The following is a 15,488-nucleotide window of genomic DNA, read 5'->3' on the forward strand; positions in this document are numbered from 1 at the left end:
AACTGCTAGCTACTTCTTCAGACTGCCGTACCACCTTTGCTTTCAAAGGCTTAGAATATCTAATCTGCCCTGCTAAAGGGGACTTCATATTAAGTTGTAGGTAATTAAATAAAGGCCAAGGATGGACCCGAACATCTTTCTCTTCCATCTGCATCACGTTGAACAAAAGAGATCGTGATGATGGGCCTTAGTGTTAGCCGTAGGTGGTCCTATTGTTAGTTTCGGTTACAATATAGATCTGGATTTCCTGGGTTATTTACCAATATGTGTGACTCACTAGAATAGTATCTATTTCATTTTTGTCGACGATTTTAGATGGCAGCCCTTACTAAGGGGCAACATGAGTTATCGTCGTATGTCGATGTATTCGGTAAGCCCTGCATAAATATATTGTTCTTCGTAGGTAGCGCATAAAATATATGCACGCCCATTTATGCACAGATCACTTGGAAACGAAACCCAGCCACCTTGAGCCACAATCGTAATATGGGTAATTTTCACAGCAAGTCCACGACGAAGCCACTTACAATTTTATATACTTCCTACACTCTACATCTTATTGCCTTCTAACAACTCAGCTTTATCAGCGGTATTCAAAAGGTGCTGATAATATACCAAAAATATACTTATAGTCTTCGCGCGTAAAAAACACGTGAGAATTATATGCTTGGGTATATACGGTATATACACATTCAACTACATATTTATATCTCGCAAGTGGGATGGCCACGATATCAGAACGCTATGATGCGTTGCTTCGTTGGGTAGAGGGGGATGGAGGACATCTTAATCCATCTATTGAAATATATCACGACGAGGTCACCAAGGGGTCTTTCCGCGTAAAAGACTCATGCTCGATTGGAGTGGATGATGTCATAGTTACTCTCCCGCTTTCTAAGTCTCTCTCCTATCTCGATGCTATTCGTGGTCACCCGGCTTTCGTTTCTCTATTCGACTCGGATGACCTGGGTGACGAGAGTAAAGTCTATTTCCCAGAAGAATTCTTGAAAGAAACGCCACCCCATGTTGCCGGCCGTTTTTTCCTCATGCAGCAATACCTTCTAGGACCCGAGTCCAAGTGGTGGCCGTATATCCGGACCTTGCCTCAACTCGAACACATGGGTAACATCCTCCCGGTAATGTGGCCCTCCGATGATGTCGAGTTTCTCAATGGGACCAATGCTTCTGCGGCTATTCAGGATATTAAGTCAAACCTCAAAAAAGAGCACAAGAATGCCCTGAAGTTACTCCCGCAGAACTACCATCTAGACTATACTCGACCGTTGTATTACTGGGCCTATAGTATCTTTACTAGCCGTAGTTTCCGACCGTCACTTATTTTTCCTGCCGAAGCTTCGCTGGGGTTGCCATGCGAGTTAGATGACTTCTCGGTGTTGCTTCCGCTATACGACATCGGAAACCATTCGCCACTAGCAAAGATTTCTTGGACCACCGATGAGCAGACTAAAATGTGCATGCTTAAGTCAAGGCAGACTTATTCAGCCGGTGAACAAGTGTACAACAACTACGGTATGAAAACAAATGCCGAGCTACTTTTGGGGTATGGCTTTATACTCCCAGAAAATGATGATCTCCATAACGATTATGTCCATATCAAGACCAGGGCAGACCCAGAGGCTGGAGATTTAGCGGCTTCGCATGTTGTATCATTGAGACCTATGGCTCATCGTAGTTCATTCGTCGGGCGGTCAAAGCTCTTGAGCGCAGATTCCCTGAGCTGCCTCCCTTGTTTTTCACACATTCAAGATACCCTCGTTGCTGCTCTATACGAAAGCATTACGAAAGGGGGAGATGAAACGAACGACGCTAGCTTGAATAAGATACTACGGGGCGACATTCAGAGTGAAGTGTTCAGAAAGATTGTCGATACCTTAGGAGCAAAATTGAGTATGGATCTGGAGGAGATAGAAGTGAACGAACCTGAGTACGAGACTATCAATAGTAACCAGCAACTTGCTATGCTTTATCGCGAGCAATGTCAGAAGGTACTGGAGAACGCTCTCCGCAGCCTCTTAACGGCGGACGGTTGAGCTATCGTATACATACACGTTGGCATACAGGGTTTATTGCCAATACGGTTGCTTAATCGATCAATTCATTCTCAAACTCCGAACTAGGGGTATCAAAATGCAATCTACCGCCGACGCCTAATCATACCGGGGCACACTACCTTATTTTCCAGACCCAAGCCATTCTTGGCAACTAGATGACGTACTCGTTCTGCCATAACATACTCTTCTGGCGCTCCTTTCCTAGTAGGTGTCAAGTTAATGACTGCGCCTGCTCCCAGCGTTCGGTTTCCACCCTCTAAATACTCTCCCTGTTTCGTCGGGTAGAAAAGACATGTTCTCATTGAGAAGATTCAAGCATGCCTTGGAAGCTGGTGTATATGAATCAGCAGCATATTCAAGAACTACATTATACGTATCTTGGTTGGAGGAGAGCACTTACGCAATAGCAAGCTGACGTCCCCCGAGCTAAGTGCTGCGCTCATCCTAGCCGAATTATAGCAGCCGTAAATTTGCTGAAGCGCAAGCATCCGTTCCCATAGTCTTTCAGGGTCTCCTTCTGTGCCCTCCTCTAGGGCCTTGAGGGATTCTCGTCTCCTACTCCTGGATGCGTCCGTGCTGTCCGACGAACACTCGGAACACGGCGACGGGGACCTCGACTCTTGGAACTTGTTGATCGAGTCGATGATTTCGGATTCATTAATTGCTTTAGGACTGCTACGCGTAAGGGGGCATGGTGTGATAGCATCGATGTCATCAATAATGGCCGGTTGGCCCAACTCTCTCGAAGCTTGGGGCATATCGTGTATAACTTGTTGGAATCTACCAGCCCAAAAGTGTTGCACAACGCTTGTATCTCGTCTAACCTTGCTCGGTCATGGATGGAAAGACCACGGCGTTTTCTAGCCTCTGAACTGATAGGACGTCGTTTAGATTAGCGAAAGTAAGAGAATAATCCCGCTAGTTCGTATTTATAAAAATTCGGATTGTATTTATTGTAAGAATAAGATTATGGTAACATTCACGCATCTAAACTTGTAGGCGGATTCTCACCGGCAGAGTGTGGAGCTACAGACTCACATATATAGGTGCCTATATATATTAGCCAAGGTAGGTAGCATTGAGCCATCTGAGAAAGCCGAACCGGGTTGGTACACATGCTTCACCCTCGAAAGTGCTTTTGCATGGGAGAAGGTGATGTGATGATGAAACCTGCATCCCCTCCAATCACAACCATCCGGGCCACAGTCGTCAACCCCTGCTGTTGTTGCGTTAGCGTGCAGCTCTCGTACATACTGCACACACTGCACACACCACCGCTGAGTCAAGAAAGTTTATATGGAGTACCATAGTAGGTAGGTTGAGGAGCCGGATGTCTCCAGAGACCGATGAACGCCTGACCGCAATGCCCTGAACTGGGTCGATGGCGACATGCGTCAGGCTACCGGATCTGGAGGACGTACAGCATGACTTGGGGATGATCACATAGGGGTCATCATATATTCATCCGCACAGCGTTCGTTCATATAGTCTCTTACCGGTGGGCTTTGATATTGAGTGTCGGCTGCGTAGGTGTGCAGGTAAGGTATGTAGGCATATACGGCAATCCACCCCGCGTCATACGACACACGCAATTGGACGCAAGCTTTTCTTTCTTCTTGTCTTAATCTGAGTTCTGAGTATCTGGGTCTTAACGATGTTCATATGCGTCTTGTCCCGCAAGATCTACCTTGGGGCTAAGACCTTAACTAGAGGAAGGGTAGCCTGCATCATCGCAGATCTCTAACTACCGGCTGATGCATTTCCGTCCGTTATGCCCCCCCCCCCATTATCGAACCCTGTACCCCGTATAGATTAGCTATCCCGGTATCGGCTGCGATACCATTATACATATGAGATGATCGAGAGCCTCGTGACCCGGCGAAGCTATACCTTTACCAATCTAGCTCTTAAGCAAAGGTAATCTTTTGTCCCTAACGCTTCAAAAACTATGATATACGCAAGTAGTTATATTAGAAAATCATAGCACATAGGTTAAGAAGTATTTCTATTAAAAAAATAACGAAAATCTTTTTTTTTTGTTTTTCTTTTTGCATGGAGGCTCGTAGCACGAACCTCAGCAAACGTCTGATTAGACTAATACTCAGACTCCGTTCAAGATTATCGACCACGCGGCTGGAGGGAAACGAGCGGGATTGATTAAGGTTCAGACGATCACTTCCTCCTCTAGAATGATCGTAAATGGTCTTACTACTGGGATACAATAGCGTGGCGCTACCATCGCGTATTGTTGCAGCAAGGTTATCTGGGTAGGCCAACGGCACCGCTGTGCTGGTAGAATGCATCATGTCAATCACGTATCCGTCGTTAGTATCATTAGTGCGGGGGGTTACACGCCCGAGGACAGGGATTCAGTTCGGTGATCGTACGTACCTAAGGCGACTTTCTCTCGATACTCCATTATCATCACCATCAATGTCCATATCTCTACCTCATAGCATAGTCTTACACGTACGATATCAGACGAGAGAGTTATGGAACTTCTGGAACGATTTATAATTTATATCGCCCAGTAGTTTGTAACAATATCTCCGGAGTATTGCGAGACCCGTAGATTAGATCACGATCATCTGGAGAAGTTGACGGCTTGCCCGCTTACCGCCATTTTCCCACTCACCCCGACCGCATTAGGTACCTACCTATTACATATTCTCTCTTATCAATCGGTAGCGAGAGGGGATCGCATCACGAGCTATTGATTTGACTCCTCCGGCCCAGTCTCTAATAAATGACGGGAAGGATTATGCCCTAGAAAGTTGATACTTGCGCTTCTGGTCCTCAACGATACTTAATTACCTCACATCTTTTCATATTCATCTTCATATGGGGATAATAATATACAAGAGATTTCCATGGGGATAGTAGGCAGAAATTAATAAAAATATACAGGTCTGGAGTGCCCAACCCCGCCACCGACACTGAAGACTTAAATCCGCATTTCAATCCTATATTAGGTAGAAAGCTCGTTCAAAGTCTTTATACGGATATCAAAATACGTATTGTCGGATAACCCATCGTAGATTAGTCCCTCTGCTGTGTATACCTCATATGGAATACTTAGGTTGCCCTGGTCAATTAGGCCTCACAGGGAAAGACAAGCCCCGGGGGTTGAGCTGGCTTGCATATGATCGACATCTGGAGAGACCTTGCCCCGGACTTTAGCGAACCAACAACGATTATCAAGGTCTAGGTGGCGGCTATACAGCTTACTACTACCTACACCATGTTCTGTTGATGAAGGATGGGTGATCTGCGACTCGCATTGTAAGCTCGATTTGCACATGGTGGCGTGTTTAGACGAATACCAAGAATTTAGATGCCGTCTTTGCCAAGTCGGACCTCAACCACCATATGATGATCGCCGTAACACCGGAGCGGAGGTGGAAGCCACTTTATCTGCCGCCGAGCCTTTCTCTCCGAGCGGGTGTTAATCATATATGCTATAACTGTAGCTCGAACAAGTTCTTCGTTTGCCCCTTTTCTAAATATTGGGGGATAACTAACTATGCTGTACGTCGTAATTTGGCCAACAACTTGGATTGCTATCAAACACCTTTAGCACCGCATTCTCCAGGCCACCAGTGCCAATACCTCTGCTCGAACGACAAAACTGGTAATAGCATTGCCACCGAAACACTAATACCAAACCCGGAGACTTTTTGAAGAGGGGTATAAGGCATCGCTTATATACGATAGCGAATATACGTGTCATATAACTTTCTTATGCAAACAGCAATATGCCTTTACTCCTCAGACAGTGTTAACCATACCACCCCGTCGCATTTCTGGTGAATGTCGATTTTCAAGATTGTGGGATACGCCAAGTGATGAATATATGACGCGTTCAGCCACCACTAGGCAAGTTATAATTGGTTTACTGCGTCCTTTCATTTGCTATGAAATTCTTGCCTCAACCGAATTCTTCGATGATGTAGTTGTGCGCTCACAAAACTACGCCACTAGTTCGGGCCATCATCACCGTGATACTTGACCCTAGACCAAGACTTGCAGGATGCAATTTGTGTGTGCCTTGTTTGCGTATATCCAGGAAGTTCTAGCTTAGGTATCTTGCTGTAATTCATTCATTCATTTCCCTTCGAATTTTCCTGTGTGCGGCATTAATCAGATTCCTGGCCGTAAACACTGAGTATGTCTGCCAGGTAGAATTTCCTACTATTTAACTTGGTGGTAGCTTCGACGTTGCTGCGCTGAAGCTTCAAGTGAGCGATTAAGTTAATATAGAAGCTCCAGGGACCATGATGGTACGCCCGAGACAGATGTTGTCCCTGTTCGGGCTCTTGCTCAGCGGCAGTTTCTTGTTGATATTCTTCTTCTACGCAAATTCTGGACGTGGGTTTATGAAACCTATCGATGTCTACCTAGAAAAGCCGACGGAAGCTGAACCTACTCCACGATATAAACCAGCTCCCTCCTACACGCCGCCTCTCATACAAGATCCATTTCCAGCATTAGCGACTTCGAATCCACCCCCTATCCCGACATACAATATTGCCGAGAAGGATGTATGGGTTAAGTACGGACTGGAAATCGCACCGCCATTGGTGATCGGGTTCACTCGATCTTGGCCCATGTTGCTCCAAACTGTCGTTTCTTATATTACAGCGGGCTGGCCGGCAGAGCAGATCTATGTGGTCGAGAATACCGGCATGCAACAGGCCAACGCGCGTGGCCAACTTGGTCTCCAGCACCCGTGGTATCTTAACCACGCATCTTTAAAACGCCTCGGTGTAAATATCGTCCAGACGCCGGTATTGTTGAGCTTCGCGCAGCTGCAGAACTTCTACCTCTCGCTATCGTATACCAACAACTGGCCGTATTATTTCTGGAGCCATATGGACGTCCTCGCACTAGGGCACGAGAACGGGTTCGAGGGCCTCACGCCGCGTGCGGGTGAGCTGGGCTACAAGAGCCTATATACCCTGTGTCTCGAGGAGCTTAATCGCACACTGGAGACAGATGATAGGTGGGGGTTACGATTTTTTGCGTACGACCACCTCACACTGCAGAATCCGAGGGCGATCGAAGATATTAGCGGCTGGGATACTTTAATTCCGTACTATATGACGGATTGTGACACTTACACCCGTCTGCACATGAGAAACTGGACACAAAAAGACGCCAATTGTGGGGTTATAACTGATACATCCGTCACGCTCGACAACCTCCTCGCTCTATACCGAGATCCGAGTATAACCCCCAGCTTCCGCGACCCAAACCCCCCGCCGCCCGTAGAAGAAGACAACGAGCAGAAAAGAGACACACAAATTGTCCCCCGGGAGCCTGCCGACCCTTTGGAATACTGGAAGGTATTGCTAGGTGTTGCTGATCGCATGTTCCACTACAAGCACAGCGGTCGTGGACGCAATACATGGCAGTCGGGTCAGCATGGCGGCCAGGGCGAACCTTTCTACTACGACTCCACGGGATTCACAGAGGCTCTGGATGTGTTGACAGAGGCGGGCAAGGATGTATTTCGCCGGAAATGGGGACACCTGAACTGCGACCTAATAGGGGGAGGTGGACTGAAGTTTGAGGACCAATGGCAGGTCTTACAGGATTGGTAAAATCAAAATAAAAGCCACCTATTCTATCCCCGAGTGGTTAATAGTATATTTGATAGGGATATATAGTCAGAAGTTTTGTTGTCTTTTATCCCCGTCTCCAATAAATTCGGTGACCAAGGTCCTTAGCGTCTGGGTAGAGACCTAAATAATCCATAATGCTTCCTCCAGGACAGTAATATGGAAACAACATACCACTTCGGGGCTGTTTATTCCTTAGTTTTCACCGCCAGTAAATTGCCCCCTTTTACCTAGTCCTTAATAGAGGGACCCTACATTTACACCACTTCTTGAATATAGCAGTCTTCACAATTTGAGGTATCAGTGATGATTATTAATGGTGTGGACCATAAGACGATAGAGTACACTTTGGGGATTGTTGAAAGGGGGTAGACCGGAACTCATACAAGATACTTATCTTTTGCTGAGCAGTCGCTTAGTCGTTGGAAAATTAAACCTTTGATGTCAGAGAACTGATCTATATAATACTTCAAGTCTTCGGGCGTTATTTGTGTCGTAGGGTTAAGGAAAGACAAGACAATCACCATCTTGTCAGACTTGGCTTATCTCGAGACATCAACGTCTTCCGGGCTAGCACGACGGCCTTTAATTGGTCCGTAGTATATGATCGCCTATACCCGGTGTCCCGCTCCGGTGTCCCACTGGCGGTAAGCCAGATAATAGCGACGAACCGCAATGCAAACTAAGTATCGTCACCGTTTACTCTACATCATCTGCCCGTGGTTACTAACAATACGTTACCAACAACCGTAATTATTTCCGGGAGGGATGTCATATAGAGAAAGCAAAGCAATAATTACCGTTTCCAAAAATTGTATAAAACATGGCGACTTGTAACTATTATGAGAAACTATAACTATAGAAAATCCGCGTCTGTGTTGTTTACATAAGTAATACGTAGATGATCAGCTATACAGACAGCTCTAGTTCTTCTAACCTAAGGTTCGTGCATATGATCAGCAATGATCGTTTCTACTTCGGTGTTGTATTACAAATGTGCGATGTTACATCTTCTCGAAAGAATGACTGCTCGAGTGATGCTCTGGTGAAGTGTTATTTATATTGGGAATATTATATCATAGATGAAGACAGATCGTAGAACACCCCATAAAGATAACAGCAGCTCTCATGTTGTCTAACCAATTGAATTTAGACTGGGCATATCATTGCTCTTCGAATATACCTCAACGCTATAACGGCCTCGGCCGATAAGCTAAACTCTTGGGAGCATATGCAGTGTACCCCATCTCAGGCAGTCGAGCAGGTCCAGATGTTGCTCAAACAAACCACCGGCAATAATTATGCTCGCGCCTCTCGGCACCGGAGACGCCTCAGGTTACCCCGTATCCTCGTCGTATCAATTTCGTAGTCTTGGCAATGCAGAAGAAAAAAAAGCAGGGTGATGATAAACGCCTAGCCAATGCAGAAATTGCCAATGCTCCGCCGGGCAATAGAATGAACGCGGAATGGCCTGTGTCTAATACTGGTCTATATCCCATTGTATCTTCGTGAAGTTGTAATAGTTGAAGTTCAAGGCACGCTGATGTAGTCGTATATCTAATGCGATTATGGATAATTTGATTCGGGTTGGAATATGGATCGGTCGAATCGGCACAAATTGTAACGCGCGCATTAAATCTGTTAATTATACACCTGCCCATGTAGTCATGCAAATGTTGTGTTGGGTATCATGGAAAAGGAATGAGAACCGCTCGGGACTCCACGTCCCGAATTTCGTTCGTCGCTTCGTTCATCGGTACTTTCTTTAGTGTTTATTTTGCTCGTGACTACCGGATGTAGTCGTCGAGCTTGGATGATGACGGTGGTGATTGTGATGGTTATGGTGATGCGTATGTGAATTGTGTTGTCGGACCTGAGTGGCTAGCATAAGTATGTCTTATTCTGCCGCTGATCTTAGGGTGGAACTCACTCTTTGACGACCCCGTCGTTCCTCTTCGGCCGGACTACTGATCGACTTCCTCTCTTCCTCATACCAAGCACTCAGGCTTTTACCGCTAAACATCAAGTCTTCGTCGTCTATTACTATTGGTTCCATCCACCCCTGCTTTTGCAACTCTGCCTCTCGCGTGTTTGTGTCGGGCAGGTAGTAATGTAGAGTTTCATCGCCGTGGTGATGCGATGTCGTTGAAGTAGTAGTAACCATCTTGAGGGGGGATGGGTTATGCGCCTGAGAGTTCGTGGGGGTTTGCGATGATTTATTATGAGAAGACGGGCGCGGCGAACGCGGTTGTTGGTGTGGTGATTTGTGATTACGTTGAGATGTCGTTCTGCTTCGTGGTTTTCCGTTGTCGTCAGATACACACGAATTACGTTGCGACATGAGCGATAGAAGCTTCACACGGGATTGCAAAATGTTTCTCGGGGCGCGTAGTAGATGCGTGATGAGCAGCCGGAATAGAAATATAGAGGGCGTTGGAATTGTATGTATTCGTCGGTATAATGTCGCGTATCGACGTTGTTTATTGTTTATTGTAAGTAAAGAAAGGTTGCGCCAGGCTACCTTTTGTATATCTAACCCCAACGCCGTTCCAAGTGTGGAAAGCCGAGTCTATGGCTATTGGAAGAGAAGAGAGGTGGGTATGGGGACAAGAATAGAATCGGGAGAAAGTAGTAATAATATATAACACGCATCAAGGGGTCCGGAGCTAGCAAGACGAGGTTTCAAGCCCGTAATAATAAGAATTGTTGGGTGGCTGGCTAGGAAAAAAGGAGACGAAACGGTACCACCGAGGCGGGGATTTCCGGAATAGGAAATCCAATACTGTACAAACGGTTAAATATGTCACCATGCGATACGGTAACTAGACGGAATGGTTCCTTGATCTAAACCACCGATGTTTTTGCTGGCTACCTATATTCAGGGAAAGGGACAAGTCTACTGATTGATAATATGAAGGCGCTATAGTTGAAAGAATAGAATGATCTCAATAAAGATAGAGCCATATGCCAATCTTACTGAAAATACATATATAAAGGATTCGGTCTTTGGATATGTACCTAGTAACAGGTATCTATGTGGAATCTGTAGCTTCTTATGTATTCGAGGCACCCAAGAGCCGAGAATTGGTGGCCAGGAACCCGAACGAACCCGAGCGATTTTAAGGAAAAGAAGCTATTCGGTTGTTGTTGGGGGAGAGGGGGGGGGGGTATACTTCAATATGATGTATTTCACCTCCCAGGCCTAGGATTCTTGTGGGGTTCAAGATGTAAGCGACCGAGATGAAGGCAAAATGCTCGGTCCCGCGGAGAAGAGACCCACAGCAACACACGGTTAATACCTCTCAATACATGAATGAATACTCCCGGCCTGAAGACCCGTTCCGAGAAAAACTCTATGAAGGCAATTCCAGGATATTTTAGGTACCTAAGGTTACCTAGGTATATTCTGGCGCAGTACCTACCTGATGCGCTTGATGATGATGATAATGATGGCTTGGCAAATGTAGAATTTCCGGTTGAAAATTTGGAAAGGCAATTAACTGGATGATCGCATGCTGTGAGAGGCATCATCGACATTGGTGGCGGCTCGGTTGTAAGATACTAATCTAGTTGCTTATCGAAGAGGTGAATACTGTGTAAGTCTCGCTAGCCATTTGGCAGAAACCGAATTCTTCACATGTAGATACTTGACCTAAAGTAACGGAGTAACGGAGTAACTACCTCCTTCTAGGGTCGGTTTAAAAAAGAGCGCCGTAGTTGAGATAAGGCATCAAAACATGTAACTAACCTGAATAATACTTTATTATTCTTCAAGGGCTAAGAGACTATATTAAGGCGTTTAAATAAAGAGGGGAAGTTGCTTTGAAGACAGCTATTTTTATTAATGTCAATTGGTTACTGTCTAAGACAGCAACGACAGTAAACTTGTAACTAGGCGTATGGAACCAACATGCCGAGTTTCTATAAATGACGGAAGCACCTGTAGCCTTCTCAGGGTAAAGCCTGGTTTTTGTCGCGTCAGCGGTACCGGGGTAGTTATAGCATGCTTCCTTTCGAGACTTACTCACAATTGATGATGATGATGAGAATGGCCGATCCTGATGGCACCTTGATGCTGGCTCTATATATTCAAGCTCTGTTATGTACCTATTTAGACTCGATTGACAGGGTCCAGGGCTCTATGTAACAACTTCAACCCCCACGAGGGGGTGGATTTCACGGGGTTTAGCAACAATCCAGCCATCTGTGCAAGGTATGTATTCCATCCAGTTACCGTTAGGTAGCAATTCCATAACATTACCGTAGAAACCGTAGAAAACGTAGAAAACTGTACGCACTACACTACCTATGCGGCCTCAACTCGGTCTATCTTACGGACTTGAAAACTTCATCAGCCTGTAGACATGAAGCTTACCTAGCCCAACCGGTCAAGCAGGCTGGCCTGCTTGTCAGCTTCGCTAGCATAGGCCGCGGCCGCAATTCGATTGTGTGCTCCCATTGGGAAAGCCAGCACATAGCGGAACCATATCGAAGCAAATCCCGGTCAAGTCTGGACCGGTCGAGATGAGCTGCAAGTCAATCATCGGCGAGCTGATCGATATGTAGAGACCGGCCCTGTCAATGTGCCTCTTTAAAAGATGTGCATCATATACTATTACCTATATCTGTGTATTCGCAACCGGCAGAAAGGCTGGCGTGATCCGACCTATAGTATATGTAGTACACAGACTTCTACTATCCGCCAATTCCAATCTAGAAAAGTCTCTAGGTTAAGAGGTTGGGTCTTACTCTGAAACCACATCAAGGGCTAGTTAACTAGGTTATATGTTACTATTGTTTGCGTTTGGCACGGTCCAGTGCGCTTTCGGACTGGGGACCCTGTAAGTTTTTATGTCTCGGCCCCGGTCCCTTCATCTTGAAGTTCCTCATCACGTATTAATTAGTACGTTGGAAGGTAGCGCGAACGGGAGAACTATACGATCCAATATATTTTTACCTTGACCGACACTCTTACATGTTCGGCAGCTAAGTGATGCTGATGCTAATTGTCAGCATTTTACAGCATTTTATTATAAAATATCAAGAGCCTCTAGCAGCAATGCCGTACCACGTGTGTAGGTGTGTCTGGTACCTAGGTAGGTATGTAAGAACTTCGCGGGCTGTGCTCCATTTGCAAAACTGCCAAGCAGGTCGGGCTGCTAGTGCAACCCTATCCAATCTAATGATCTTCTCCGGGGTACAGGGGTCAAGTAAGCAGATATGATATGTCTGTCTGTATGTCTAAGGCCGCACCACTCCGCCTCGAACAATAGCCGCTATTGGCTTCGACGAACTCTCACCCTTCGCTTATCGATGTCCTCCTGCCAAATACATAGTAGATCAATTTGATACACACCTCGCTTCACTCGACAAACAAGCTTAACTCCAGTGCTCGTGAACGATACGATTCGAACTTAATCTCCAGAGATCAAGAGCGGGGTGAATTTGGACCCCCAAGAATGCTAATACCTACCCCATCCGTACGTAGTAGAGACCAACTAGCAAGGGTTGCAGTTTGAGGGGTTCCCAGGGCTGACCAAACCCATTAGTGGGCGATCTCTGCACATGCTCGTCTGTAGGTATGGATGGATGGATGGATGGATGGATGGATGGATGTTATACATGGGAATTTGCGATTTGCAAGAGCAAATGTCTGTCCATCGATGTGCAACGCTTCATCCTTATACCGACCAAAATTTCTGACGGCCGTATCAATAACGGTCTAACCGGCAGATATATATAAACCTGCGTTGTTGGCTCGTTTACAAAGTGCCCACGTATGTATAACGCAAATGCTGGGTGATGTGTAAGTGTTGTGTATCCCCCGTGTATCCTATGTATGTGTTCCCATGTAATAAGTGCTGCTGCAAATACCCTATAATGCCTTACTGGGCCAGCTAGGCCTACCTTGTAGTCGTCGGGTTACCATCCCAGCCTGAGGAGAGCAACATAACTATGATCCTGTCTACCTAATTCTTGAATTTCAGTAAAAATTCCGTAGCAGTACAATATTTTACGGTAGGATTCGACGAAAGATTCCGTCAGGTGTCGTGAATACGACCGAGAGATATTTAGCAACCCTATTCCAATTGTTGCTATTACGTAGGGTTCATTCGGCGGGAAGGAGGGTCAACTGATCGGCCGCCAGCTCGGCTTGAGGCTGTCCTAAGACCAGATCCTGTGCCACGGCACCGCTGGGATCTATATCATGTGCTGAGCTGACGGCCTGCTAGATACCGTCACTTTTCCATCATTTGAATACTGCGCAACCAAACCATTTATTCGGCGTTTACAACTAGAATACACTGTAGGACGAAGGAGACACGGACACGCGTGGTTTTCTCGGAACTCTGGAAATTTCTCGACAAAGCTGTAACATATTTTCGCGCATACTACAAACAGGCTTTAGATATATTTCGTCATAGCGGATCCCGGCTGAGCTGCCAAGCCGTGTTGCATCCAGGCGGCATAATGGAAACGGCATGGCGAGTATCTCCATATCCGACTGGAAGCCTCTACATAGTCTGGTTTTATTTAATTATTTATAATTTTTAGTCGCCGTATTACTAGCTTATTCAACTAAGGTTAGAGGTACGGCGACGTAGTTTTAACCCTATCATCGCCTCTACCATCCGGCCTTCATTAACGGCATTGACGGCATTATCGCCCGGGGGGCTTTGTGGGCCTCTCAAGGATTCGTGGACGTTGACAATTTGGGCGAAGAGCTTCAGTTAATGAGTAAGAAATCAACTTTAATCGGAAACGAAGCTATATAGCTAATTATGTTCTACTGTAAGTCATGACTTATAGCATGAACGAATCAGTTCCCCGTAATTTAGTCCTTAAACAAATTGCTAAAGATGCCACATTACTCCAGCGCAATCCAAAATAATATTACTTTATATGTAAGACTAAGCGCGTCAAGAAATATGAATGTTAGGAGTACCTAGTCTTATTTGCCTACTTATAGCTATTATTTACTAATTGGTATTGAAAGAACACGGGTTTCGCTTTATTTCATTTATCTCTTAAAGAAATCACATACTAATTGAGGGTAATAAGTGCTTAATTTAGTGGTGCCCGAGAATCAGGAATAATAAAAGTATTGTCATCTATGTATGTAACAATAACATTATATCTAACGTCAAGACTAATAGCTACCTACTTGACTACTATCAAATTCAAGATATTAACACTATGATATATATTAACACTGTTTTTACGGATATCACATACTAATGCCTCAAGGCGTCATGTACGAGAACAGCAAGAATATACCAATAATTTATACTGAATAGGGAATATAGAATCTAACTCTCTGATTAAACAAAGCTAGCAGTAACGAGGTGGGTAGTAGGATGATGCATTATATGAGCGTCAAGATTTGAAAAGATGACTTGTTCAAAGGGGATTCTCTCCTATCAGGTATAAAGTTGTTGGCTCGTGTTGAGAGAGCTATTGTAATATTCAGAGCTATGAAATGGTGTTTTTAGGTTAGGTATAAACTTATAGGAGTTATACTAATAGAAGGGGAGGAGTAGCAAAATGGATACGTTAGGTGCCTTTAATGGCAATAGATGCCATTAGTTAAGCTTATTGGAAGTATAAACTACATCTACTCTTGCTTAACAGAATAACTAAGGAATAAGCTACATGAGTTAATTTATTAATCGTGCAACCTTAAAGCTACGAAGTTGAGACATTAGGCAATTAAACAAGGCATGACAGGTTTGAAGTTCCTCGAAGACTTAACTACTCTCGTACGTGATAAATAATAAGACTAAACCGGTGGCCT

The 15,488-nt window shown here is 45.2% G+C and overlaps 4 protein-coding genes across 4 annotated transcripts; 2 read left to right on the forward strand and 2 right to left on the reverse strand.

The window, feature by feature from the left end:
* The first annotated feature begins 548 nt into the window (after positions 1-548).
* On the forward strand, positions 549-2,286 carry F4813DRAFT_215096 (SET domain-containing protein). The gene has a single exon (XM_049239714.1). The coding sequence runs from the start codon at positions 723-725 to the stop codon at positions 2,049-2,051; it is 1,329 nt and encodes a 442-aa protein (XP_049096099.1). The 5' UTR covers positions 549-722; the 3' UTR covers positions 2,052-2,286.
* Positions 2,170-3,379, reverse strand: F4813DRAFT_215134 (uncharacterized protein). The gene is made up of 5 exons (XM_049239715.1): positions 3,345-3,379; positions 3,175-3,291; positions 3,111-3,122; positions 2,473-2,944; positions 2,170-2,401 (listed from the first exon to the last, which is right to left on the reverse strand). Exons 4-5 carry the CDS (start codon positions 2,828-2,830, stop codon positions 2,289-2,291), a joined length of 471 nt encoding a protein of 156 aa, XP_049096100.1. The 5' UTR covers positions 2,831-2,944; positions 3,111-3,122; positions 3,175-3,291; positions 3,345-3,379; the 3' UTR covers positions 2,170-2,288.
* A 3,069-nt stretch (positions 3,380-6,448) lies between these two features.
* Positions 6,449-7,675, forward strand: F4813DRAFT_382777 (uncharacterized protein; the record flags this gene model as incomplete). Its single annotated transcript, XM_049245855.1, has 1 exon — positions 6,449-7,675. One exon carries the CDS (start codon positions 6,449-6,451, stop codon positions 7,673-7,675), a length of 1,227 nt encoding a protein of 408 aa, XP_049096101.1.
* Positions 7,676-9,472: 1,797 nt separating this feature from the next.
* On the reverse strand, positions 9,473-10,333 carry F4813DRAFT_215150 (uncharacterized protein). Its single transcript, XM_049239716.1, has one exon. It carries the CDS (start codon positions 10,032-10,034, stop codon positions 9,591-9,593), a length of 444 nt encoding a protein of 147 aa, XP_049096102.1. The 5' UTR covers positions 10,035-10,333; the 3' UTR covers positions 9,473-9,590.
* Between the last annotated feature and the right edge of the window lie 5,155 nt (positions 10,334-15,488).

This window comes from Daldinia decipiens (genome assembly GCF_022478715.1).
Source record: "Daldinia decipiens strain CBS 113046 unplaced genomic scaffold F4813scaffold_39, whole genome shotgun sequence".
In the NCBI taxonomy this organism is placed as follows: Eukaryota; Fungi; Ascomycota; class Sordariomycetes; order Xylariales; family Hypoxylaceae; genus Daldinia; species Daldinia decipiens.

Excerpts from the sequence above, each read along its gene's own strand:
- F4813DRAFT_215150 (XM_049239716.1), bottom strand. The coding sequence starts at position 10,034 with ATGTCGCAACGTAATTCGTGTGTATCTGACGACAACGGAAAACCACGA.
- F4813DRAFT_215096 (XM_049239714.1), top strand. The coding sequence starts at position 723 with ATGGCCACGATATCAGAACGCTATGATGCGTTGCTTCGTTGGGTAGAG.
- F4813DRAFT_215134 (XM_049239715.1), bottom strand. The coding sequence starts at position 2,830 with ATGCCCCAAGCTTCGAGAGAGTTGGGCCAACCGGCCATTATTGATGAC. Across the intron at positions 2,402-2,472 it reads GGACGTCAGCTTGCTATTGC|CTTCCAAGGCATGCTTGAAT; the intron begins GTAAGTGCTCTC and ends CATATACACCAG.